Raw genomic sequence first — 27,056 nt, forward strand, 5'->3', positions numbered from 1 at the left:
GAAAGCTGTAGGCTGTGAGCCTGGTCCATCTCTCCTTTTCATGTTTTTCTGCCTGCTTTATATTCTCTGGAAGTGAATTAGGTTGTGCCCACCAGATTAAGGATATATCTGGCTTCCCCAGCCCACTGATTCAAATGTTAATCTCCTTTGGCAACACCCTCACAGACACACCCAGGTTTAATACTTCATAACCTTCCTTGGTAGAAACAAAGAGTATGAACTTTTACTCACCTAGTTCTAGAAAACTAATCTGGGGCCAGAGAAAATCCGTGTCTGAATTGGAAATTGGGGAAGCTTTATATAAATAATAGATTCCCAGGTCCCAACTCCAGAGATTTGGAGTTTTAGGGACAGGTACCCAAAACAAAACAAAACAATGTTTAACAGTCTCTGTTAAGTTTGGAAACTCTGTCCACAAACAGTCATTTTCTATGTACTAGGCTAATGTCTTGATACAAATCAAATGGGACATGTTTCATAACCTTGAGGAACTGGCAGTGTCGCTTGAGGTACAATGATAAATGAATGTCACAGGACAATGTGCTAGTGATAATAAATGCATGCCAGAGTATTAAGGGAATCCCACAAAGGAACATTGAAATCATGCCAGAAAGTGGGGGAAGGCTTTTCAATGTGAGTAGTCTTGAGCTAAGTTTAAAATAAAGAGTAGGGGTTAGCTAGGTAAAGGAAAAGATCAGAAGACAGAGTTGGACAATGATAGAGGCAATCAAAAACGTGCTATTTCAGGACCAGCAAATCTATATTACTAAATCCAAGGAGGAGTTGTAGCAGATAAGGCCAAAAAGAGAGAGAGATTCAAAATCATAAAGAGTATTGAATACTAGCCTCGAGTTGAGAGTTTTGCAAATTTTAAGCAGGTAATAGACCAAATGTGCATCTCAGAGCAGACTAGCAGTTATTTGGTGTAAATTAGTGGATATCAGATGGGATGTTGAGAGGCCAGTAGAAAGGCTAAGGCAATAACCCGGGCGATGCACCATAAGAGCCTGGATGAAGCTACCTCCACACAGGTGGAGCGGCAGGAATAGTTTTTCATAGGGTTTATCTAGAGAAATTCTGCAGAGTCGGGTGACTTTGAGTGTATGGAGTGAGTCAAAAGTAGGAAATAGGGATGATTCTGTGGTTTCTAGTTGGAGTGACTCAATGTAAGATCAGGCCATCACCAAGGTAGGAAACAGAGAAGGAGAAACAGCATTTGACCTGGCATTTACAGACAGTTCTTACAGTTGTGCTTTTTAACACCCCCAAAGGCATTAAAAATATTATTATTTCCTAGAAGGCAATAGGTAGCCAAAATATCATGGCCTGACAGAGGAGGAACAAGAAGAGAAGGCAGGCGGATCTTAGAGGTGCGGTGGTGAGAGAAAAAGATAAGCAAATCTTGTCTTGAATGTGACTTCACTAGAATGTGTTTCTCACAATTTGTTGTTATTGAGGAGATGTCTCAGTGACATATCGTCTTGGAAGAAGATAGCTACGCAAAGACCAAATGGATTGGTAAAATAATCTAGGAATTTTACAAATAATACTTGAAAAAAAATCAACAAAAATTTTCTTTCACTTTTTTTCAGAAGCAACAGCTTCACAGTTGACCTTGCAAAGTCACTCTCAAGAGGTCACTATTCACTAATTCTCACGTTCTTACTACCTTTTCCCATGCTCTTGCCTTTACTGGACTTGGGTGCGTGTGTGTGTGTTTGGGGGCAATTCCTTTTGACCCAAACCCTCTGGTCACCATTGGTTTCCCTCCGAGAAGAGGAACAGGAACAACGTGACCAGGATCATGTGCCAAGTGCCTATTTCCAGCTGGGACGTCATCTGAGTGTGAATCCTGGAATGGCTGACTAACTCAGATTCCCTGTACAACGCCTCCCCAAACAGTGCTAAAATAGAATCAAGGAGAGTTGGGGTATTCTTTTACCCTTTTCTTTCAGGTATTAAAAAACAGCAACAACGAAAGAGTCACTCTGTGGATGGTTCAATATTTAGCAAACTGAGTGAAAAAAGGAAAAAGGATACAGAAAAGTGATTCTTAGAGAGAAATCTAACCTTGGTATCTATTGCTTGCTTCCAAAACTTACTTTTTGCTAGTCCTCCGGAAACTTCTCACCTGCCCCAGCTCAGATAGGACATGGAGACCAGCCAGCATTAGTAGGTGCTCTAGGGTAGGCACAGGTGACTATGACATGAGGACCTGTGCATATTTGGCATTTGTCCTTCCCTACCACCTGTATCTTCATTTTCTTTTCTTCTTCTCTTGTATGTCCCTTTCTTCCACACTTTCTTTCCTGTCTTTTCCTTCTTTCCTTCCCTTCTTTTCTCCAATCTTTTTATCTATTTATCTCTTCCATTTCCATTTCTTCCTGTTATTCTTCCTTTGCTTGCTTTTGTTCCTGCTATTTTTCCCTCTTTTTCTGGTTTCCTTGACTAGGGTACTCAAGTGTGTGGGCTTTGGAGGTGAATTTCCGGGTCTGACCTAGGCTCTACTACTTCTTTTGTATATGATCTTGGGCAAATTTTTTAAAATTTCCTATATCAAAATTTCCCCATCTACTGTGAAATTATATTAATACCATCTGCTCCAGAGTTTTGTTATAAGGATTTAATAAGGTAATAGAAAGCTGTAAAGCACTCAGCATAGGCAGAGCATAATGTAAGACACTACTATTTTTTTTTTTTTTTTTTGAGAGGGAGTTTCACTCTGTCACCTAGGCTGCAGTGCAGTGGTGTAATCTCAGCTCACTGCAACCTCCATCTCCTGGACTCAAGCGACTCTCCTGCCTTAGCCACCTGAGTCACTGGGATTACAGGCGCACCCCACTACCACCTGGCTAATTTTTGTATTTTTAGTAGAGACAGGGTTTCACCATGTTGGCCAGGCTGGTCTTGAACTCCTGACCTCAAGTGATCTGCCTGCCTCAGCTTCCCAAAGTGCTGGGATTATAGGCATGAACCACTGCACCTAGCCCTAGTGATAAATTTAAGTCTCTTTTAGAAATCAAGTTCTCTCTCTAGGCATTGTTTGCCTCCATTTGGGTGCCTTAGAAATAGAATAATTCCTGATCTCAGATCTCCCAGCAATCTCTTTGAATGCAAAATTTTAAGTCTCATGCTCTACCTGAGCTAGCCGGGCAGCAAAATTTTGAAAAACTAGATTCTAATTCTAAATGGATTCTAAATCATCTCATCTGATTTTTTTCTTACATACAAATAGAAGTAAACCCAATATTTTCCTTCCTCATGTCATATTTCCATGTGACATCTCGATAAGCAAAGCAATGCATATTAAAACATCAGATAATTTAGTTGTTCATCCTGTGGTTTAATGACCGAAGCAGATTCATCTTTTGAATTCAGCCTCCGAAATAAATGAATGGTGCAGTTTAGTTTTTATGATGTGTTTTTGAGTCAGGCTCATTACATGAGCCACTTTATCTGACTGGCTTTCCTCTGATGCTTTACTTTTTGTCCACATGTTTGGCATGGGCTGAGAAGTAGTTGATTTCACCTTCGAGGTACTTCTTTCTTATTCTTTTCCTTCCCCTTTCCTCTTTCATCCTTCTATAGTCACATTTCCAACTTTAAAAATCTAAGCATTATTAACATGCAGTGCCAGAACACAGCCTGAGGCAGCTTGGCCAGTGATTTCTCTGTGCCTCAGTTTCCCCATCTATAAAAATTTCAGGGGAAATGCTCACGATTGGCATCTATATCTTAAGGTTGTTGTGAGAATTAAGTGTGTTATTTATATAAGGGCCAGTCACAGAACAAACAATAATAAATGTTTTTCAAAAGGTGGTCCTCGTTATACATATCTTCAGAAAAAGGATCAGCCAAATTTTTTTTGTTTCTTTAACAGAGAAAGAATGAGGGAGGTAGACTGGGCAAAGCAACACTGCTCACACTTGCTGCTAATAGCAGTGACTGTGAATTACCCTGCAATTCTTTTTTTTTTTTTTTTTTAGGCAGAGTCTCACACTGTCTCCAGGTGCCAGGCTGGAGTGCAGTGGCACAATCTCAGCTCACTGCAACCTCCACCTCCCGGGTTCAAGCAATTCTCCTGCCTCAGCCTCCCAAGTAGCTGGGACTACAGGCATGTCACCATGCCCAGCTAATTTTTTTTGTATTTTTAGTAGAGACAGGATTTCACCATGTTGGCCAGGATGGTCTCGATCTCTTGACCTCATGATCTGCCTGCCTCGGCCTCCCAAAGTCCTGGATTACAGGCTTGAGCCACTGGGCCTGGCCTACCCTGCAATTCTTGATAGATATTATCAAATACAGTGTACAGCAACTATACAGTCTCAGTGAGAGTCTGACACATCTATAGTGTAAGAGAAGAATGATAGTTTTGTCTGTTTTGAGGGGAGATTCTGAGAGTTCCCTCTAAATGTGTATGAAAAATTTAGATCCCTCTATGTATTTTTCTTAAAAGATGATCAGGTCCACAGATTTTACCAGATCCTTAAAAGGATCTATTACTCGGCTGGGCGCAGTAGCTCACGCCTGTAATCCCATCACTTTGGGAGGCCAAGGCAGGTGAATTGCCTGAACTCAGGAGTTCAAGACCAGCATGGGCAACACAGTGAAACCCCGTTTCTACTAAAAAAAATACAAAACATTAGCTGGGCCTGTAGTCCCAGCTACTCAGAAGGCTGAGGCAAGAGAATTGCTTGAACCTGGGAGGTAGAGATTGCAGTGAGCTGAGATCACACAACTGCACTCCAGCTTGGGCAACAGAGTGAGACTCTCTCAGAAACAGGGATCTATTACTCAAAAGTGTTGAAGAGCATCAGTGCTTAACATCTTGTACTACTCTTACAATGGGAAAGAGAGATGATGAAATGGGAGTCTCATGACATAATAAACACAGCACGCCGCCTATCACTGAGGATGTGAACGTTCTGTAACCTCTTTTCCAGGAAAGAGAATTATTAAAACAGAGGGAAGGATTTTGAAGTTTGGGTAAGAATCTATAGCTCCTTTCAGCCCTCTCAGTTTCCTATTGCTCTATCATCTCTCAAGCAGGCAGGTAATCAGAAGTAAAAGAACAGTTCTGGAAGGTGAACTCTATCACTTGAAAATCGATTGAGAATCTGCAAGCAAATCACTTAATCTGTTCAGCAGTCTCTGAAGCTAAGATTGCCTTGGTTCTATGAGTAAAGCCAGGCAGAGTAGTGGCATGAACTAAGGAATAAACAATATTCAGTTTGTGCTTTCTTTCCCAGAGTTCACTGGCATAGGAGGGATTAAAAACTCAGTTTGAGTCTTTTTCTAAAGTCACCCTACAGGCTGATGTTTCTCATAACATGTCTCTGTGGATTATTAATGTGTTTCCAAGCAAATAGTTTCATATGGAGCATTTATTTACCCTTATTATTAAGATGCATGTGTTTCACTGGAAGCATCAGCTTTGAGGCCTATAAAGCACATTATAGAAACAGGCATGCAAAAGGAAGTAGGAATCTGTCCAGAGAGCATGAGCAGGCAAGCTCACCATAGGAAATGGTGATGAAACAACAGGGAAATACAACTGAAAAACACACTCAGAAATGTATTACATAAAATAATTTACTTCTCATTCAAAATGACCTTCCAGACCTATTGGTAAGACAGCAGTCTGTGAGTTGAGATACAATCTGAAAGTCATGACAATTATAATAGGGCAAGACCAATAAACTTACACATTTGAAGTCAACTAGAGACAAAATTGTGGAACTGTGTGTAACAGAAAATGACACTGATGAGGAACTGCAGGGATATTAAGGGCAAGATTGCCATAGAGACAAAAAGGGTACAATTAGAAAATCTACATCTTTAATACAGTGAGATTTGTATGCACACACTCTGTGTCTTCATTTTGCAGCCCATTACATTGGCTTAAAAGCCACAAGGGTACTACTCATGCATGTAATTTATACTGGAGCAATGAATGCAGTGTATGTGGATGCTTGTGTGTGCACTTTCAAAGGCAGTATTTTTAGAAGAATGAGAAGAAAATTACTTCCTGGGCATTCATTAATTATTCAGGTGATATCCTGCACCTCCATTTATAAAACAACATAATAATAAAAGCTTGTACAAAATAACATCATAAATAACATAAATGAGAAGTTTTCAAGTATTTCAACGTGCCTTGAAAAGTTTCAAACAGTAGTTCTAACAATTGGTTAGACAGTCATTTTTTTTTCTTTCCTTTTCCTCTCATTCAGTCTCAGAGCCTAAAAAGAAATGCTTCAGTCTCTGTTAGCCCTGATGCTTGGAATGAAATTAACAAGATTGTACCTCAAAAGAGAAAACTTACGTGGGCTTTTCAAATTGTGAAAACTTGTTTCCCTCTTATAAAATATAATCTTTCCCCTGCTGCTGGTTTATAAATACAGGCACATAGCCCAGAGCCATTATAAAGAAACAATAACCAACCACAATAAACTAAGAAGCCTCATCTGATGGTTAAGGTTCTCGGGAAAAAATGAGAAGAGCACCTTGATCAGGAGAGGAAAAAAGGATAGAGGATAAAAACGGTAACCTTTAACTTCTGTGCACTCTTTCAGCCAGTAACTTATGGTAGGTGTTGCTGGCAAGGCCTTAACTGCATTTCTTCATTCAGCTCAACATCCTGTCTCCCCACTCCGTATCAACCCAGTTGCTAATAAGCATGCCCTGGCAGCTTAGGAGCTCAGGGAAAACCAGCTCAAAGGAGCTAAGGTATTTGCTCTTTAGAATAGTGCTTGAAGTGGAGGCTGTCAGTGGTTAAATCAAGCATGAAGTTCCTTGGATGCTTCTCCAGCAAGATCCATGGAATTTTACAAAGCCAACTTTCCACAGGTTAGCATTTCTTTCTTAGTCTACATGGCAGTTAGTTCATTTTGCCCTGTTCAAAGGTAGTATGAAAGAACAGAGATCAAAACATGCATGTAAGCACATACACATACTCTAGTTATGAGCACCTAGGATCTTTCTCATCGTTCTTGCAGAAGTTTGTGTGTGTATATACATACACTCATACATGTATATGTAGACATAGACATCTATATACAGAAATAATGTATATATGTGTATGTGTACATATATCATATATCTATATATATAGACATACACACAAGCACATATCACAGATCAGCCTCATCTAAACATCTAGTCTGCAGAATGTGCTGGCCAACAGAATACATGTGCATGTGGCTGTCATGTGACATGCACTAACCAACTAACCCAAGGTAAAACTGTTGGGAGGAGGAGACCCCCAACTACCTTTGACAATCCAGACCTACCAGGCCGTAATTTAGATATTTGCTCCCAAAGAACTCTCAAAGAAACTTAGGGAAATTGGACTGGGATGGGGTCCCACCCTGATGAACACTCAAACACCAAAAGCTATATCTAGTTTATGCGTGGAAGTGACTCACACATGGCAGGCAGCATGAATATTAGGCTACAATGTGGATAAAGCACTGGAGCTTAATACAGATCAATATTTGGCCTCAGGTTTTCCAGAGCATTGAGTCTTGGCATTTCATCCCTCTGCCTCCAGGTGAGACTTAGGCACACTGGGGGACCAGGGAAGCACAGTCTGCAGAACTCTTGGCTCCTTTCTGCTTCTCTGCCCCACAGCTGGAAGGGTTGACCAAATCAAGATAGAATCGTGACTTGAGGAAGCGGCGATAGGAATCCTTCTCCATCAGGTTGAAAATTTTCTTCTGAGCCTCATCGAAGCAGGTTATTGTAGGCTCCAACATGTTCCGGCTTGTCTCTTCCCTGGTGCAAGAATCCAGGTTCACCTGAGGGGCAAAGGCCAAGGCTCCATTAGACCTATATCCCGATGGGAGGCTGCATGCTCTGTAGCGACTTGTAAGTGACGGTGCACCCTCCATATTTCAGAAGTGAAAAACAAAAGTGACATCAGGCTCGTCCCTCGCACATGTGAGAGAGTATAAAAGATTCATTCTGTTTCAGAGTAGGCAGGGCAAGATCATCTGTTCTAACAAATTGGGGAGATTCATCAGAAAAGTTCATGAGGGGAGGTTACGTTAAGTCACATGGACACAAGAGATTTTTTAAAAAACTGATTTATTTGGGGTTGTCAAGATTATGATAGTCAGCTCCACTATTCTAGGAAACTTCATTAAGATCCAGAGAGTTCTCTGCCATAAAACCCTAACTTTTTGGTTGGTTGGCTGATGAGTAGAAGGAATAGATAGAAAGCTGGTTAGAGGGAATAAGTTCTAGTGTTTGATTGCATAGTAGGGTGACGATAGTTATCAATAGTTTATTGTATATTTCAAAATAGCTAGAATAGGAGATTTGGAATGCTCTTACACAAATAAATAATAAATATTTGAGATATCTATATACCAATTGCCCTGATTTGATCATTACACATTGTATGCATGTATCAAAATATCACCCATGCCCCATAAATAGGTACAATTTTCATGTATCCTACCTCTTTAGTTGCCTGGACTGAGATGAATTCATTATAGATCTTTTTGGCCTTGGGGCTTAGTTTAGATGGTGATTTGATTTTCTTGTACTCTTCACAGCTGATCCAGAAGTCAATATTCTCCTCACTATATTCAGACTTCAAGAAAGCTTTGAAAGCTGCCAGCCCACCTGTGATACAGAAGAAAGGACCACAGTTGTCATCACACCGGCTGGCCTCTTGGATATGAGATTTCACCTAAAGCTGAGGTACTTGGGGAAATAAAGCATGGGTTCAAGCAATCCCTTATTTCATCCACTTTTTTCAAGTCACTTGGAATCAGGTAACCCTAACCTGTGTTTGATGTCTAGTGGATTCCAGTTCTACCTAATGATCCATACTCAAGTTTGAAGCCTTTTTCAAGAATGTATTTTGTTTCTGAAATGCCTATGCAGCTATCAATTACCAAGGTGAATTTGGGAAAGAGAAACTGACATTGATTTTGCAAGAAAATATCGATATTTATCATTTTTTCTCTCTTCCCTTTTTCCTTGTGATGAGAGAGATGGTTTCCCACATGGCTCCTGTATAAACGTTTCATGGTATATCACAAAGCTCTAGGGCATATTAAAATTTTAAACAGACTGAATATAAGACCAAAAGGGTCTCCTGAGTCTGAATATCAGAAAGAAGTCAGGCCTTGCTGCAATTACTATTAGATCAGCATAATGTAACTTGTCTTATCTAGAGTACCTCATTCCAGGTTGCTGTCAAACTTACATTCATGACTAATCAGGTTTTCCAGTGATTCAGCCCATTTCTTGACTTCCTCTTGGCTCACCCTAGAAAAATTAGAGAGAAACAGAAAATAATTGGAATGCCATGATACAAAATTGGGGCAAGAAATCTAAGATCCCGAATATAAAGCAGAGATTTTATTTTCCATCATTATGACAAAATATATTGTTGATGAGGGCAGTTTTTCACTAAAAGTATAGAAATTTCAAATGTAGTTATAATCTCCATGAAAAGGGAGGTTCTCTTGGTTCAAATCCGGCTTAAGCAGGAGCACAACACATCTATCGTCAGACAGTTAATACTCGGCAGATCTTCACCAAGGCCTTTTCTCTTACCTCTGGCAAATAACCACTTTGTCCTTCTTGCAGTGAGAAGAATTATGTTCACAGGAATCAGATTTCTGCAGCAGGAAACCCAGCCGATGTTTCATATCTTTTGCACTGCACAGAAGAGAAAAAAAAGAATCAATAATGATAACCAGCTTTCTTTAAAAGATACCTAATGGTAGAGCTTCAAGAGTCCATTACTAGTCTATGGCTCAGAGGCATTTATTTAGGGAATGGGAGTTGGAGGTGGCATGAACTCTGAGGAAAACAGCATTCCTCTTTTGGTTGCCTATGACTTGCTACAAAACCTTGAGGCACAGTCATAACACTAGTTCCTTCATCCACAACTTGAATTCTGACCCTTCAGTTTACCGCAGAAATCTCAGAAGCCTTTGTATGCCCGTCATTTTGACCAACAGAATACCTTTGGTATCTTCAATAGAACCGCACTGAAAACATGAGTGATCTCTGAGTAATTTTTAGGAACCAGAAGGCAGTAGCTGCAAAAGATGCACATCCTTGCTGCACGCCACCTTCTGGCAGGTGATTGCCATTTCCATCTGTCTCCCTGCTGGCAGAGAGGGAACTGTAGAAGCACCTCAGGAAAGTCAAAGTCTATTCTGTTCCAGCCACGTACGTGGTGGGCCAAGCCGTTCCTGCTGTGAGGTATGCAGGGAGAATACACTGAGGTGCGCAGCTCCAGCAGAGGGGAATGGAACATGGATAGTGAAAGCAAATGCCCAAGCTGAAGCCTGAGCTCCCTGGGGCTTCTTTGTAGATAATACCTGCTGCTGCTGCTGCTGCTTTCCTATTTAATAGCCACGTTAAAGGACATATACACTATAAAGGGCATTTGAGGCTTAAAAGCTATAAGGAGAAGCAGGTTAGAGCCATCACTGAGATTCTAGTTTATTGCAGCCATTTAATAGGTAGCCAGGGCACAATAGGGCTCCTGACTAACTAGAAAAATGGGGTCCTCTAATAAGCCTTAAACTCAACTCTCTTACTTTTTCTTAACTATCCTCTTGCTTGCATCTCTTTTATTATAAAAGCCAAGAAATAATTTTAAAAGAGAAACACCATTCTTTAAAAAATGAATAACTAAATGTTCCTATTTGGAGCAACAAAAATAAAGCCACAGAGATATAAAGACATTTAGGATGGCTACTAGTACACTAGTGGCATATGTATGTAGGTTTTCCCAGAAAGTTTGAATTCCATTATGTTCGTTGACTGCCTCGTAAATAGTATTTTCTCTTCTTCCCAAGACTACTTTCCCTCCTCCGCTTCCCTGACAGATGACGGGTCAAGGGATACAAAAAGGACATCCTTTTTGATGATAATAAGATATAATCCCGAATGTTAGGGTAATTCCAAGGTGATACTATAAGTGTATCATGAAGTCCAAATAGAAATGAATTCATATTTCCATGTGCTGGATCCACCTGAGATCTGAGGGTTATTTATCAATGAAGGGGTAAATGTGCTTAGCAAGTATTCTTATAATAAAACCATAAAAATAAAAACCAAAATGACTTCAGGAGTTATTGGAGCCAGGAAATCTAGATTTGGCCCTAACTCACCCACCAGCTATGTGACCTTGAGTAGGCGATGGCTTCTCTGGAGCCTCAGGCACTGGGGGTAAAGATGTTGGACTAGACGATTTTGAGTTTACTGGTGAGAAAAGGGAAGAGCAGCTCATCCTGCTAATGTAGGGTTTACCTCCTTAGATTAGCTGCTTAACTCTTCAAGGGCAGAGCTCTACTACTATCTTTTATCTGCCTTGCAAAATATTTACCAGAGCATAACTTCTCCTGACACTCTTGTATTTTTGAATGGTTCATTTATATGTCAGTTAACTGAGGCTTGAAGTAATTTGCGCCACTCCATTCAGAAAATTAATCGTGAAGGTCAAAGTCACTTATTTCATACTCTCTGCCAGACCCTCCTGCTTCATTTTAAAGAAGCCATTGATACTTCCACACTCCTGAATGACACAATATTTGAAAAGTAGATGTTTTAATAGTACATAAAACGTTATGTTTTCTGAAATTATTCCCAAAATAAAAGTTGTGGTAATTTCTATTTGCAGGGTGACAAGAAAGCAGGGAGTATACCTCTAGATTGACTTTTTACCTTTATCTGCAAGATTAAGTAATGTAATATGCATTCATTTTGTGTTTTATTTTCAACTGGCTAATATACGATCATTCTCTGAATGCATTTGTTTATGCCTTTTTTTGAAAAACCAAACACAAATGAATAGCTGTATGCCTGTAAGGTCTTTTAAAAACATTGAGAGTATACTAACAAAACAATGTCTTTAAGGTGAGATCTTCTACAAAACTGTTAACTGATTTGTAATGATCAGTACTTCTCAACCACACTCATCTAAGAGACTTTAAGAACTAGACATGGAGCAGAGAGATAAGGAAGATCTGGCTCTGAAACTCATATCTCATTGTAACATTTGCTTATAAGAACAGAGAGAGTGAAAGATACTGCAGCACCACACAGAAAGCACAATGCCTTTCCGATGATGTAGCCAAACCTCACTGTGGGGTGCTTTCCCTCAAACAAGATGTAGCATAGAATCAGAAAGCCCAGAGCCAGGCTTCTATGTACTCCAGGGATGCTCAAATAACAGTAGGAATCACAGATGGAGATATTACAGACCACTATACATAGCCTCAAACCTTATCTCACTCTTTAATTAAAACCAGCTTGCTTAGACCTGGCTTAAAGAACAGAACGGTTCTCAAAATTGAGGTCATAAAACAACACGTAAGGACTGAAATTTGGGGAGCACATGTCTTAAGTCACAATATTTAGCTAGTCTTGGAGGAAAAAAGTTAGGAAGTCATTGCTCTCCTGACCACACTGTTTCTAACTGCACAGAACTAGGTTAGTAAGTACAACATGTAAATAACCGAGAAAGTCTATCCAAAAGTTTAGCATGGTTAATGGCTGAAAGCAATCTTACCTCCTCAAGCAAGAAGCCGGCAGACCTGCAAGCCCTTTGCACATCTTATTTAACAGCTTGGGATTCGCAAGCAGGAAAGAAATGCGGCAGGAGGAGCTGTGGCTTCGGCTTTGAGCGTACTTTGCCTCTTCTCCGGCAAAGATACTGTCAGAATTCTCTGAGCGTCTTTCTCCCAAGCCTGTAGGGGTCTCTTTTATAGCCCAGCTAAGACCATCCAGCCAATCAGACGACAGCTCTGCAGTACCAGCTCCTCTGTCTCCCTCTGCCTCTCCAGCCCCTGAAAGAGATGAGGAAGAAAAGACTGACGCATCAGCAATGCTAAATGAATGAGCACAGAAAATCCTTCTGCAAAGTAGGCAAACAGAAAAAAATGTACTCAATGTCTCTACGAATGTCAAAGGTTTAGAATTTCTAGAAAAGGAAAAAAGTGTACAATGCTGCAAAATATAGTATTTATTCATATGTCTATTAAAAAAAACAATATCAAGGAAAGTTGCCTCCTGAAGGAAAAGTACCAGCAAAAATTCTGGAGCTTACTTAGGAGCTGACTCCCAATGTCCTTCCTCTTTTGGATTAGAAGCATCATATTATACATGGTCCAAGGTCTGATCTTCACGGTTTCCAAAAGGGAGTTCGTAGGATCATCGTTTCCATGCAGCGATTTGCAGAAGTTGCCTCGGTTGTTATGCAAACAGGAAGGTGGAGAGCAATAGCTGGATGACAGACAGTTGTAAGCCCGGCAGCAAAGAGAAACTAGCCTAGGAAAAATAGATTCGCGCTAGCTGTAATCAACCTGACTGCGGAATACTTTTCTAGAATTCTTAGTAACAACAGAATTCAGCCTAGCACTGACAGTTTCTCCTTTACATGCCTGCGTCCTATAAAAAGTCTAAAACAGCAGCTCGAGGACCAAAGGAGGGAGTACATGAGCAAATATACACACCAATTCTTATTGGCAAATGGGTTTATGTCTTATGTAACTCTAAGTCTCCAAACTGGTATCTCAAAAGATAAAGAGGGATGTGCAGAGAGAGAGAGAGCAGGCAGAAAAATATGTAGTTTGCCTTATATATCACCAACCTTCAAACTCATCATAAGAATATTAAGCCCTACGGGTGTTTCTGAACACCTGGACAATTAGTATCTTTTACATACAATATCAAGGACTGAAATGGCTGCATGGACAGAAGCATTCGGGCATTCCACATCTTATAGGCTGATATCAAATACCTACACCAGAGTTACAGAAGAATCTTTTTCATGGAGGAAAGCTATAAGTGGAAGGAGGGAATTAATTGCTAAGTCTGACCAAAACAGCTTTCATTTTGAAAGCAGATAGGTTCCTGATCATAGGCTACAATAAGCTGTTCTTTATTTATAAGAAACAGAGGCATCAGATGGTTTAGGTGGAAGAGGTGAAAAATAGTTGGGTTCCGGTGAAATGCAAAATACCAAAAATATAGAAAGTATGGCACAAAGCAATGCCCATATATGGCCCTGCCTAATACATACCCTTGAACATCCTACACTGCCCCCAGTACCAACTCCTTCCAGACTGGCAAAGCAAGAAGAAAGCAGACAAATATAAAATGGTGGAGGGACCATCATCCACAGAAGATGCATTTAAATTATAGGAAAAAGTCTCTAGCTGCCCATAAAGATAGAAAGACGTTTATTAGATTAGCTACTGGGCAACTTTTCCTTGAGTTATAACATAGAACAAATGAAAGTTGACAGCCATCCTTGATGGTGGTGTGGAAGGAACTACAGTACAATGTGAAATTAGGGAGGTCATCAGACCAAGGAAGATGAACCAGGGAGAAAAACCAGTCAGAACTGACACCAAAGAGGACAGACTAATTAAAAGGGAAAGAAGGTCACTCAAAGAAGAACCATGGCCTTCTTTGTTTACCAGGGCACCTAAGAGAGTGATCACTCAAATAGATTGATTTTAGGAACATAAGCGAGGACTCAAAAAGATTTACTGATGCCTGAAATTCCACAATGAGAACTTCATGTCTTGGACTTAGAATAAGAGAAGCCTGATTTGTCACGAGTTAAATATAAATCACTGCAATAGATGGGACTTTAAAGACGAAATGGGACTTTAAAGGCAATCTAGCCTAACGCCCTCATTTCACCAAAAAGGAAATAGAGACCCAGAAAGAGAAAGTGACTTGCTGAGGTTACAGCTTCTTACTAACGGAGCTGGGTCCAGATCTAGGCGCCTCTATACTCAGTTACGTGGGTTGTCCACAGTGCTATCCTATAACTCAACAGTCTGATCAAATGAGATAAACTGAGTAAATAGAGAGATTTCCAAACTACAAAGTGCTGATCAAATAATTTTTTATCATTCTATTATACACAGTAGAGAATATAATCCATGTTAATCTTACATATTTTATTCAAGGAATGCTCACTTGCCCAACTTGTTCTTGCTCCGTGAAAGCGGGAGTTGCAGCATACCTCACTGTGCTAGGTCCCTATTAGAACCAGGTCTTCTAACGTGCTTAGCTCATTACTCTGTTCAGGCATTTCATTTTTACTCACTTCTTTGACTATTAAATCTTGCTTTCTTAGGAGTTTTAAAACTTTAAAAAAGTGTTTGTAAAACGCTTCACATGAGTTAACTTATTTTTTCGCTGTGGGACTTGCAGATTGTGTTTGAGGAGGCGAGGACTGGTACATCATGATACCTTGACAACCTTCCACCTTCTTTCTCTGATATGCACAAAGCAATGAGTTCTGTTATTCTATGATTTGTCATTCCTGGGTGATTCTGGTAGTGTAGAAGAGCTTTACTCTCAAAAGATCTACTTTTTATTTATTCATTTGTTTAAGAATGAATAAATAAAATTCATTTGTTTAAGAAATATCTTTTGACAGCTACTCTGTATCAGGTACTGTTTGAAGAACTGTATTTAGCATGGTGAACAAGCAGGCAAAATCTCCACCCTAGTAGAGTTTTCATCCCAGTAGAAGGAGTCAGAAAATAAACAAATCAGGTGATTCCAGATTTAGACCTGTACCATGAATAAAATGGGCAGGTGATGTGCTAGAGAGCAATTAGATGGTGAAGGGCTAATTTAGCCAAGGTGGTCAGGAAAGGCCTCTTTAAAGAGGTGGTATCTAAAATAAGATTTGATGAGTGAGAAAGAGAAAGCAATGCAACAAGCCCAGGAATTAGTATTCCAAACAGAAGTAAGAGCAAGTGCGAGTGTTCTTTATCTAAATTGAGAAAGAACACAGCCAAAAAAAAAATGAAATCATGCCTTTTGCAGCAACCTAGATGGAACTGGGGGCCATTATCTTAAGTGAAACAAGTCAGACACAGAGGGAGAAATATTGCATGTTGTCACTTATAAGTAGGAACTAAATAATGTGTACACATAGATGTAGAGTGTGGAATGATAGACAATGGAGGCTCAGAAGGATGAGAGGGCAAGAAATCAGTGGATAGTGAGAAATTACTTAAGGGGTACAATGTACATCATTCAGGTGATGGATACCCTAAAAGCCCTGACTTCACCACTATATAGTCTATGCATGTAAAAAGAATATTTCACTTATACCCCATAAATATACACAAATTTTTAAAATTAAAAAAAAATTGCGAAAGAACAGGAGGGAGCCAGCATAGCTAGAGACGGGACATAGATGATAGATCCTGCAAGGATTTGCAGGCTGTTGTCAAGAGGCTGGACTTTATCAAAGTGCAGTGGAAATCCACGGAAGAAACCGAAGCAGATGAAGGGCATGATCTGATCATTCTGACTCTTTTGAAAGAATGATTGAGATGATTGGGCAGAGTATCAAAGCAGGGAGACCAGTTAGCAGAGTTAGCAGCTTGAATCCTGTCTCATCAATTACACACACACACACACACTAGATGGAGTCACCCTCTGTCACCCAGGCTGGAGTTTAGTGGCACGATCTTGACTGACTGCAACCTCCACCTCCCAGATTTAAGCAATTCTCCTGCCTTGGCCTCCCGAGTAGCTGGGACTACAGACATCTACCACCATTCCCAGCTAATTTTTGTATTTTTTAATAGAGACGGGGTGTCGCCATGTTGGTCAGGCTGGTCTTGAACTCTTGACCTCAGGGGATCTGTCCATCTCAGCCTCCCAAAGTGCTAGGATTACAGGTGTGAGCCACCGTGCCTGGCCACAAATATTTATTTATTTATTTTATTATTGTACTTTAGGCTCTGGGGTACATGTACAGATCATGCAAGATTGTTGCATAGGTACATAAATAGCAAGGTGGTTTGCTGCCTCCATGCCCCCGTCACCTATATCTGGCATTTCTCCCCATGTTATCCCTCCCCAACCTCCCCACCCCCCGTATAAAAACAGACAGTTTCTCCTGGGTCTTTGGGTCTTCATTTTTGAAGACTCCTATGTCATGTAAAACTTTGATTAAATAAATTGTTTACACTTTTCTCTCGTTAACTTGTCTTTTGATATAGGAGTGTTGGTTGTGACTCTTATGATGGAAGAGAAAATGTATCACAGGAGAAGGAGAGATAAATGAAGATGCATGGATACGCTGAGAACTAAAATATGTTTCTTGTGACTCTGAAGACCAAAATTTACTCTGCAGTTGATAGGGGAGAAGAGGTAGCTCAAGTACTTAAGCCAATCAGGTTGGTGTTCTGGAAAGAAAACTTGGGAGGCAGAGTAAAAGAACAGATTGGACATGAGAGAAACTGGCAGAAAGTTTGAAGGCTATTAGAATAGTCCATCTGAAAGGTGATATGACAATAAAAATATGAAAAAAGGTTGTTGTTGTACAAAAGTTCCTTAAACTGTAAAATGCTAACATCTGGAAGGTATTGTTCACTTTGACAACAGGCGTTAGAAGAACCGTTTCCTACTGGGGGACATTAAGCCGCACAGCAGGATGTGAATTATGTGTGGTCTCCAGGTAAATTTCAATTTTTTCCAGCCTTTGCTCAGGGAGAACAAAAGAAAACATTTCTCAAGCACTGACCGTATCAAATACAAGGAAACAAGTCACTGTGGCAGGAGTTGCATCCTTTTCTTCTACCAGATTTCACATGGGGCACTGCTTCTCCACTTGACAGGATACAGGCCAAGGCTCAGCCCCAGGCTATGCTTGCACCACTTCAGTTACAATTTCCTCTCAGCTGTTAGAAGCCTCCCTCCTTTATTGTTTACTACAATGGCCTAGACATCAATGAGATTTCAGTTATTGATTTTTACGACTAAAAGGAAACATATGGGGCTGGAGGATGCTGTGTACCAGGAAGATAAATGAGGACTTCCCAAGTATGTCTTACTTTTGGGAAATGTGTCTTATGCTCTGCACCAAGTTTTGTGGGCATATGCAATCGATCAAGAACTCTAACCCTGACATTTGATAGCAGCAAGTGATGCATCGCTGATTTCCCTGGAAGAACAATAACACACTTAATTAGCTAGGGGGAAAAAATTCTTTTTCCCAAGAAGTAGGAGAAAACCCAAAATATCTTTATCCCAAAGATTAAATCTTTTTTCTGCAGCACTTAGCCCAAGATAGAAACAGCAGTTTCATAAGAGTTCATTTGCATTGTGCGGGTGGAAAGAAACAGTATGGTGTCACGAGAAGTGCTTGAACTTGACAGAGACGCAGACCTGGATTCCAATTCTAGATCCTCTAGGAAGTCTTGATACATTAGGGTAAACTTTCTGACCTCTAGTTTTCTAATGTGCCCTGGGCTTCCATTTGCCCTCACATTTTGAAATCTAGGTTCCTTAGGATAACATTCTGGTACTTTCGTAATTCAACCCCACTCTGACTTTTCATCTTTCCTTTCCACTCTTTTCTTCACTATGTTCTACTCTGTAGTCATCCCAGACCACTGAATAGTCCCCACACATTTGTGTATTTCCCCTACTCTGTGCCATCAACCTGAAATGTCCTTCTCTCAATACCCTGCTATCAAGCTCTCTTTTCCTCTGTCCCCAGTGGTAAGGAACTGCTACCTCTTATGCACCCTGGGAGCACTGTGTTTGGGCCTGACCTCTGTTTCACTCCCTTTTAAATCTGATCATGATATATTTGACAGTAAAGTTCAGTTCAACAAACATTTAGGTTGAACATCTTCTATGTGTCTGACAAAGGTCCTCATTCTTGAGATATTAATCTGACAAATACACATAGAAGGTAGAGTCATGGGACATGACATTGAAAAGAGGGAAAGGAAACAGAATGGAGACTTGAGCAGAGCACACCAACGTGACTTTTTGTGCCCCCTCCAACTCTCCCACCCCACCAGCTTCCAAAGCATCGACGAATCTCCTGAAGCCCAGTTTAAGAGCTTCTTCTGTAAGCCTACTCTGAACATTCTAGCTAAACATCAACTTTTTCTTTGAGGCAATTGTAATCTCTATCAATTTAGACAATATACGGTTTGGTTTATATTTCCAGGCCTTCCCATTCCAACACAACTGTGAATTCTGTAAGTGTTTTATGCCACTTTTCCACAATGCTAAGATCCTCGGATGTTCTCAGTTCTGATTGGTTTGGGGCATTTTCAGTAGTCGTGGCACCACCTAAGTTGGCATGCCACCTCCCTGGGTAGCTAATCTGAGGCATATCACCCTTTTTTATGTAGCTGTCTCTGGAATCTTTATAATAGAATCAGTTTAGGTTTTAAACAAAATTTTTAGAGACAGGGTCTTGCCCTGTCACCCAAGCTGGAGTGCAGTAGCACAATCATAGCTCCCAGTAACCTTGACCTCCTGCGCTCACGTGATCCTCCCTCCTCAGTCTCCCCCATAGCTGGGACAAGTGTGCGCTACCTAATTTTTTAAATAGCCAGACACCATGAGTTTTAAAATGCTTGTGAATTGTGTTTTTGTTACACTAGAAGGATATGGAAAACTTATGGCAAATAATAACAATAACAACAGCAATAATACATTTCATAACAATTAGGGAATGATGGTGCCTGACTGAAAAACAGGAAACCTGCATTCTATTTAGCTTTGGCTAGTAAAATGAAAAGGGTAGACTGAATGTCAACATTTTTTTCCTCTTCAAGGTTCTTTTTTTTTAAGCTTTCTCTTTAGGAATAGATGGTGCTCTAAAATGTTCTATCCAGCTCAAAGGAGAGAACCAGGCTGACTTCAAATGTTGGCCCTTAAAAACTGTGGACTCTATGAGAGATGAAGGAGGCCCTGAGAGAGAAAAGAGCTGGGCCTTCAAAAGAAGTACTGGTGTGAAAAGCTTCACTCTAGAACAAGCCTCTCCTCTCAATATCTTCATTATGGGGTCTCATTTCCTCCATCACTTCTTGTGTTTGCATTTCCTTGGTTCATAGTCCAGGGTTTCTCACACTTAATGCAGTATGTGAACCTGGACACAGCCTCCACCATGCCTCTGCCCCATGCACTGAGTTTTGGCAACTTGGCCATTCTTCTATGATATTTCAACCCTGGGTCCATCCTTTAGGTTTATATTACTCTGTTGCTTTTAGCAACTCATAATAATAGCTAGTCTTTATAGAGCATACATATATAATGTGTTACCTTCTTAACTACCTGACAGGATAGGTATGATTAGTTTCTTTCTTTTTCTTTTTGAGATGGAATTTGGCTCTTGTTCTCTGGACTGGAGTGCAATGGCACCATTTCACTCACTGCAACTTCTACCCCATGGGTTCAAGCGATTCTCCTGCCTCAGCCTCTGAAGTAGCTGGGATTACAAGCATGCACCACCACGCGTGGCTAATTTTGTATTTTTAGTAGAGATGGGGTTTTCACCATGTTGCTCAGGCTAGTCTGGAACTCCTGACCTCAAGTGATCTACCCACCTTGGCCTCCCAAAGTGCTGGGATTACAGATGTGAGCCAGTGTACCTGACCAGGTATTATTATTTTCTTATTTACCAAGTGATGAACCTGAGGCACAAGGAATTTAAGTGATTTGTTCAACAGCTACATAGCTAAAAAATAACAGGGCAAGCTCAGCCTGCTTGGCTCCAGAGGCCAGGCTTTTAACCATCATCCAGTGCTACCTGCTGCAGGTTGTGCTTCTCTGCCTAACCTTAATAAGCTATAAGAAGTCTTCTATCTCATGAGCTTGCTCGTTCTCACAATAATTAGCATGTGTGCATTGCTTCCTTTCAGGGAAGCAAGACGATGGAGTCAGTGTTTCTGGTGTCAGCAAATTACCTGAAGACTTTAATCTTCAATCTTCACTGGCATTAATATAACTAAAAAGTTAAAATAAGGCAAGATAATAAGGAAAGGACAGTTCTTTAAGTCTGACAAATTCATGCAGTAGTTTGTCCCAGTAAATGAATTCCTATGAGTACAAACTTAAAACACTGCATTTTTTAAATTATCACTTGACTTGAGAATTAAGGTATGAAGAAGTAATCTTATCTGTTTCTGTAAAGGTCAAGTTTTAAAGAAATACTGAAACGAAATCCTAGTAAAGAGAGCCAAACTGAGGAGGGCTTATCAAATTTTATCCCTCACTTCTGAACTAAGTATCTCACCCACCAAAGCTTTGCAGGCAAAAAGCTTTGCAACTCTTTTAGCAGTTCTATCTAGACTCGTGTGTAAACAAGTAGATGTATTCACCTACATCAGTCTATAGTAACAGCTCCCCTCCATTTCAAAGGAAATAGTAGCGATAAAAATAATATCATAATGCCATGACGTTGACCTAGAAATTTAACAGGACTGTCCCACAATCTATAGCTCATGTGCTTTGTTTTTGCAGGCGTGTTGATTGGGTTTGTGTTGAGTCATAAAAGTGCTTCAGTCATTTCCGTTTAAAACCACCCTTCCATTTCTCTTCTGTTTGTGAAGCACCTTTTACTACATTATCTCATTTGCCTTTCACATCAAACTCAATATGTCCAAAATTGAAATAATTTCCCCCTCTCAAAGCTACTCTGCCGTTAGTGTTCTTTATTCCCGTAAATCCACCCTGTATCAATGTTTCTCACTGTCCCTCCTCTCCATCCTTCACTGCCCTAGTTTAGGCTCTCTTTACCTATCCCTTGGAACAGATGACATCATTTCTCTTTTAAGCAGAGTGACATGAAGCCTCTGGAGGGAAGGAAGGGAAGGGAAGTTTTCCATTCCTTCAAGGACATTCTCTGAAAGCCCTAAAGCATTATTGGAACACAGTTATGCCAATTTATTTAATTTTTTTTTAATCTATGTCTGGTTTACTCTCTGGCCTTTCACAAAAAAAAAAATGCTGTTAGTCTACAAGACAGCAGTAATATTCTAAATGGACTTCCATATCAACTTTCCTCTCTCTAATTAATTTAACAAGCTACGGTCATACTCCACCTCAAAAAGTTAATACTACTAAGTTTCTACAAAATAAACTTCAAATTTCTTAGCTAAGACTACCCAAAACATGACATGCAAGTACTATTCTATACGAATTTCTACGCCCTTCACAAACACTCTAAAATATTTTTCTCTTTAAATGATCTGTGCTTCCTGTTACCCAAATCATTTCTGCTAGGAGGAAAAACCTCCTGCACTTCAGCTTCCCAAGTTTGGTGCTATCCAGCCTTCATACTCAATAGTCCTACAGGAAGAGTTTCTGAAGCTGTTAGTTAAAAGGGGACCTCTTTCTTTTAACTTCCCAAAGTATCTTTTATCACTTCTTACCTGGTGGTATTGAACAATTTCTGACATATATTTTAATTATGTATCTATTACTGTTTTTTATTATTTTATAAACTTATTGATAACAAGAGGCTGACACCATTTCAATCCTGTGGAACCTACTCGTTTCTAGCGTGTGTCCTGCATTTAGTAAGATCAAGCTAAAGAGTTGCTGAATGAACAAATCTGAAGATTAAGAATTATTTTAACATATGTTTTACAGAGGAGAAAACTAAGAAATAAGATACATATCAATCAGAACAAACTAGCTTATGCTGCAGTAACAAACGACCCCCAAACCTCAGTACAACTTAAAGAACAAAGACTCATTTCTTTTTCGTTGCATGTCCTTTTAGATCAGATATGACTGTGTTTTTCATTGCTGCCTTTGCTGCAGAGTCCAGGCTGTTGGATCAGCCTCTCTGAAACACTGCTGATACTCACAGCAGAGACAAAGAGAAAGCATAGTGCAATATGCATTGTTCCCGAAAGCTTCTGTTTAGAAGGGACAAGCATTAGTTCTGCTTATATTTCATTATATATTTCATTGAACAAACTTGATGTCAAAAAGGCAGGTAAGTACAATCTTTCCCCTATGATATGGTTTGGATCTGTGTCCATACCAAATCTCCTGTTGAAACGTAATCCCCAGCATTGGAGATGGAGCCTCGTGGGAGGTGTTTTGATCAAGGGGGTGGATCTCTCATGAATGACTTAGCACCATGCCCTTGTTGATGAGTGAGTTCATGTGAAATCTGGTTGTTTAAAAATGTGGGAACCTCCCACTCTCTCTCTCTCTTGCTCCCCTACTGCCATGTGAGACACCTGCTCTCACTTAGCCTTCTGTCATAAGTAAAAACTTTCTGAGGCCTCACCATAAGTGAGCAGATGCCGGTGTGATGCTTCCTGTGCAGACTGCAGAACTGTGAGCCAATTCAACCTCTATTCTCTATTCTCTCTATTCTTTATAGATTACCCGGACTTGGATATTCCTTTATAGCAATGCAAGAATGACCTAATACACCCACGATACAATATACCACAAGGAGCTTATCTTTTTTTATTCAATTTTTTTGGCAGCCTCCCTCTACAAGGAGTTAAATGATTTGTCCCAAATCATACAACTAGCCAGTGACAGGATATAACTTGAACAGAAATTATTTAACTTATAAATCCAGTTCCTCTTCATTTCATCATAAAGCAGACTGACTATCAGAGGGAATAATGGAATGACTATGAAGCAACCGTGTGCTCTGACGCCCTTAACTGATCCAGCAGCCAAGAACATCTGAAGAGGTGGAGAACAAGTGAGATAAGTGATTTCTTAAGGTCAGTTCTTTAGTGTATCAGTATTGAGAGTCGACTACTGTGGCCGTGGATGGAAATACAGGAAGCGACAGCTTCTTTTACTGCTGATTGCCTTAAGAGGATGCTAGAAGCAGTGAGAATGCAGTGGATGGAATAAAGCTCCAACTGCATTACCTGGACTCCAATTAATTATTACCAGCATTCAAGAGCAAAAAAGCCTGGGGAAACCTGATAGCACAAGGATTAGAGAGACACAGTAAGGCTGAGGATGCCTTTGCTCATATGTCTTTTTTAGTTTATTAATTTTCCTATCAATGACAAAATTACTTGAATTTAGTCTGCATAATCAGAGCAGATTTCTGGCTAGTTCTATGAAGAATTCAACAGTTACTGAGTTTCTACTGTTAAGTATTATGTTAGGCCCAGGGAGCAAGATAGATATAATCCCTAATCTCATGCAGATTATAATGTAGCTTATAGATGTATAAGTACTTATGTCTTACAGACATTAAGTAACACATCACTTCAAAGGTATTGAAAACAAAAGGGAGGAACAGAGTTGGACTGCATACTATTGGTGCTCTAACCAGATTCTTTTGAAACCGTTGAATTGTTTCTGTGAGCTTCTCTCCCAGCTTCTGAGTGCCTTTGCTTCTAATTGCCTGCACCTGATCTTTTTTTGGATAGCTGCCTTCAGGACACTGGAGGCAAGCATAGAAAGTGGGAGTTGCCTGGGAGTTTAAGTGCCCTTATGCAGTGATTGGTTGGAGTCTAAAATCCCAGCCTCTTTGCCTTCTGGGAAAACAAATTTAGGGGCAACATTTACACTACAGAGTTCTCTTGACCAGGCTGAGCATGAGCCTTTGATGACTGAACCCTTGCTGAATATTATGACCATTAAGAATGCACCTCACAGACCTCCAGCTACAAAGAGCATAATTGACTGATGGCCCCAACTGCTGCTTCTGAACTGCATCATTGAGTTTGTGCCAAGGCCACACTTCCCTCAGGCTGTTCCCAGCCAATGACTGAGTGTGGCAGGGACACTAAGACAGGCCCCTTCCCAGGAGGCCCAGGATTCCTATGACAGGTGACTTTGGCTCAAGAACTCACTGGACAGGCTCAGCTAATTTTCCTTAGACTGAACAGGAGTCTAGGATGCTCCCACCACCCTTCATGCCTTCTTCCTTCATGTGGGATCAGACCTGTATCACGGCCTTATGGCTTTCCCAGCCTGTTCTGATGACCCTTGCCAATTGACTCTTAAAAGAATTTCCCTGATAAAATCCTCAGCTGCTTAATTCCATCTTGGCATCTGCTTCTCAGAGGATCCAGACGAACACACTGGGCTTCCCTATCCTTACTCTTCATATGCACTTCTTTATGGTTTCTCCTGCAGGTGCTTGCCCATGAATCCTCATCTCAGGGTCTGCTTCTCCAGAATCCAATGTAATGACAAGGGCTCAATGGGAATACATAATAAATGAACCTAATCAATTACCATTACAGTTGTGTTGAGGTTTGAATGAACAGTAAGCATTAGTAGGCAAAAGGATGGAAGAGAAAGGGTGTCCCAGGTGGAAGAAATATAATATTCAAAAGTTGGGAGGCAAGAGTGAGAATGTCAGAGTCAAAGAAGGAGCAATTAATGACTGATTTAGTGATAGATGAAGAAAAAAGCCAACTACGAAGAGCCCGGTTGAGTATGCTAAGGATTTTCAGCTTTCCTTAAGAGTAAGAAGCCGTTGTAAGATTTTTAGCAGAGAGACAAAAGGATCCGATTTGCATTTTTAATCTGATAAGAACAGATGCTACACTTGATCTTAGCCAAAAGACCGAGAAACAATAAGATATGCATTTTAAAAACATCATTCTGGAACGTGAATTGCAGGGTAGCATGGAAGACGGGGGAGCAGATGAAGGTGAGGCATTGGTCTGGTGCGGGACGAGGGAGGTTCAGACTAAAGCAGGGGTCAGCAAACCGTAGCCTACAGCCTGTTTCTGTATGCCCCAAGGACAAAGAATAATTTTTCATTTTTAAAGGGCTGCTGCAATGCACTGAATATTTGTGACCTGCCTCTGTGGAAGCCCTAGCCTCCAGTATGACGCTATTAGGTGTAGGGGCCTTTGGGAGGTAATCTGTCATGATGATGGGACCTTGATTAATGGGATTAGTGCCCTTGCAAAAGAAACCCCAGAAGGGACTCTCACCCTCTTTCCACCATAGAAGGATACAAGGAGGAGTTGGGAGCCTGAAACCCAGAAGAAGGTCCTCAACAGAACCACCCCTGCTGGCACCCTGATCTTGAACTACCAGCCTCCAAAACTGTACAAAATAAATCATGGTCGTTTATAAGCCACCCATTCTATGGTACTTTGCTGTAGCAGCCCAAACTGACTAAGACAACTGCGAAAACAATAACAACAAAAATGAAGAAGAACATATAACAGAGCCCATGTGTGGTCCTGAACCCCTAAAATATTCTGTGTCTGGCTCTTTGCAGGAAAACGTGTGGATCATGGACTAGAATAATGACAATGGGAATGGGGAAAACTGGTTGGATCAAAGAAATATTTTGCAGGTAAAATCAATCTGTATTTTTGAACTATTGTGTTTGGGAACTGAGAGAAAGGAGACATCAAAAAATTAGCCTACATTTCAAACTTGGGCAGTTGAATGGATGGTACTATACACGGGGGATGAGAGATAAGAAGCTAGTTTGAGAGAGCCTGCAAAACACTCCCACTGTATCAAAATATACCTTTGCCCATTTTAACTAAATTCAATTCAATAGTTTTATAGTGCAGACTACACAGATGAGCAGTTGCAATCTGTCCTCCAGATCACTTTACAGTCTTAAAACAGGAAGAAGTAGCAAGTAAAGCTAAACAGAACACAATACTGGCCAGGTGTGGTGGCTCATGCCTGTAATCCCAGCACTTTGGGAAGCCGAGGCGGGTGGATCATCTGAGGTCAGGAGCTCGAGGCCATCCTGGCCAACATGGTAAAATCCTGTCTCTACTAAAAAAAAAAAAAAATACAAAAATTAGCCAGGTGTAATGCATGCCTATAATCCCGGCTACTCTGGAGGCTGAGCCAGGAGAATTGCTTGAACTCGGGTGGCGAAGGTTGCAGTGAGCTGAGATAGCACCACCACACTCCAGCCTGGGTGACCGAATGAGACTCTGTCTCAAAAAAAACGAAAACAAACAAAAAAAGAACAAACAAGAAAACAAACAAAAACCCACACACAATACAGAATAGTATCAGGTGAGTGTCATAAGAAAGATACAAAATGCTAAGAGAGTTCAATGGAGCAAGAGAAAGAGAGAGGCTGAGATACTATCCATTTAGAAAACAACAGGAAGGATTTCATAGATATGTCATTTTAAGTAGTCCTTAAAATATGACTAGGATTTCAAGAAATATAGCATAACTATATATATATACACACACACATGCACACACATAAAGATAGATATCTAAATATATAGATATACACACACACACATAGACAGATATCTACCTGTTTGTATATATACATATGCATA

The 27,056-nt window shown here is 40.3% G+C and overlaps 1 protein-coding gene and 1 pseudogene across 2 annotated transcripts; both read right to left on the bottom strand.

Moving 5' to 3' along the window:
• Positions 1 to 5,366: 5,366 nt before the first annotated feature.
• On the bottom strand, positions 5,367 to 13,495 carry RGS4 (regulator of G protein signaling 4). Of its 2 annotated transcripts, XM_032291551.1 has the most exons (6): positions 13,085 to 13,495; positions 12,548 to 12,824; positions 9,574 to 9,678; positions 9,221 to 9,282; positions 8,465 to 8,631; positions 5,367 to 7,799 (listed from the first exon to the last, which is right to left on the bottom strand). In XM_032291551.1, the coding sequence occupies exons 1-6, from the start codon at positions 13,140 to 13,142 to the stop codon at positions 7,560 to 7,562; spliced, it is 909 nt and encodes a 302-aa protein (XP_032147442.1). In that variant the 5' UTR covers positions 13,143 to 13,495; the 3' UTR covers positions 5,367 to 7,559. The 2 variants fall into 2 exon arrangements, with proteins under 2 accessions (XP_032147442.1, XP_032147443.1); XM_032291552.1 differs by lacking the exons at positions 12,548 to 12,824; positions 13,085 to 13,495 and adding an exon at positions 9,937 to 10,168.
• An 11,719-nt stretch (positions 13,496 to 25,214) lies between these two features.
• Positions 25,215 to 25,351, bottom strand: LOC116560324 (annotated as a pseudogene).
• Positions 25,352 to 27,056: the final 1,705 nt, after the last annotated feature.

Source organism: Sapajus apella, unplaced genomic scaffold, assembly GCF_009761245.1.
Source record: "Sapajus apella isolate SASKATOON/1434 unplaced genomic scaffold, GSC_monkey_1.0 scaffold25, whole genome shotgun sequence".
NCBI classification, from domain to species: domain Eukaryota; kingdom Metazoa; phylum Chordata; class Mammalia; order Primates; family Cebidae; genus Sapajus; species Sapajus apella.

Coding starts and splice junctions, on each gene's coding strand:
- RGS4 (XM_032291551.1), bottom strand. CDS start 13,142: ATGTATAATATGATGCTTCTAATCCAAAAGAGGAAGGACATTGGGAGT. Junction 9,283..9,573: donor AAAGTGGTTATTTGCCAGAG/GTAAGAGAAAAG, acceptor TAATTTTTCTAG/GGTGAGCCAAGAGGAAGTCA. Junction 7,800..8,464: donor CAGTCCAGGCAACTAAAGAG/GTAGGATACATG, acceptor TTTGCCCCTCAG/GTGAACCTGGATTCTTGCAC.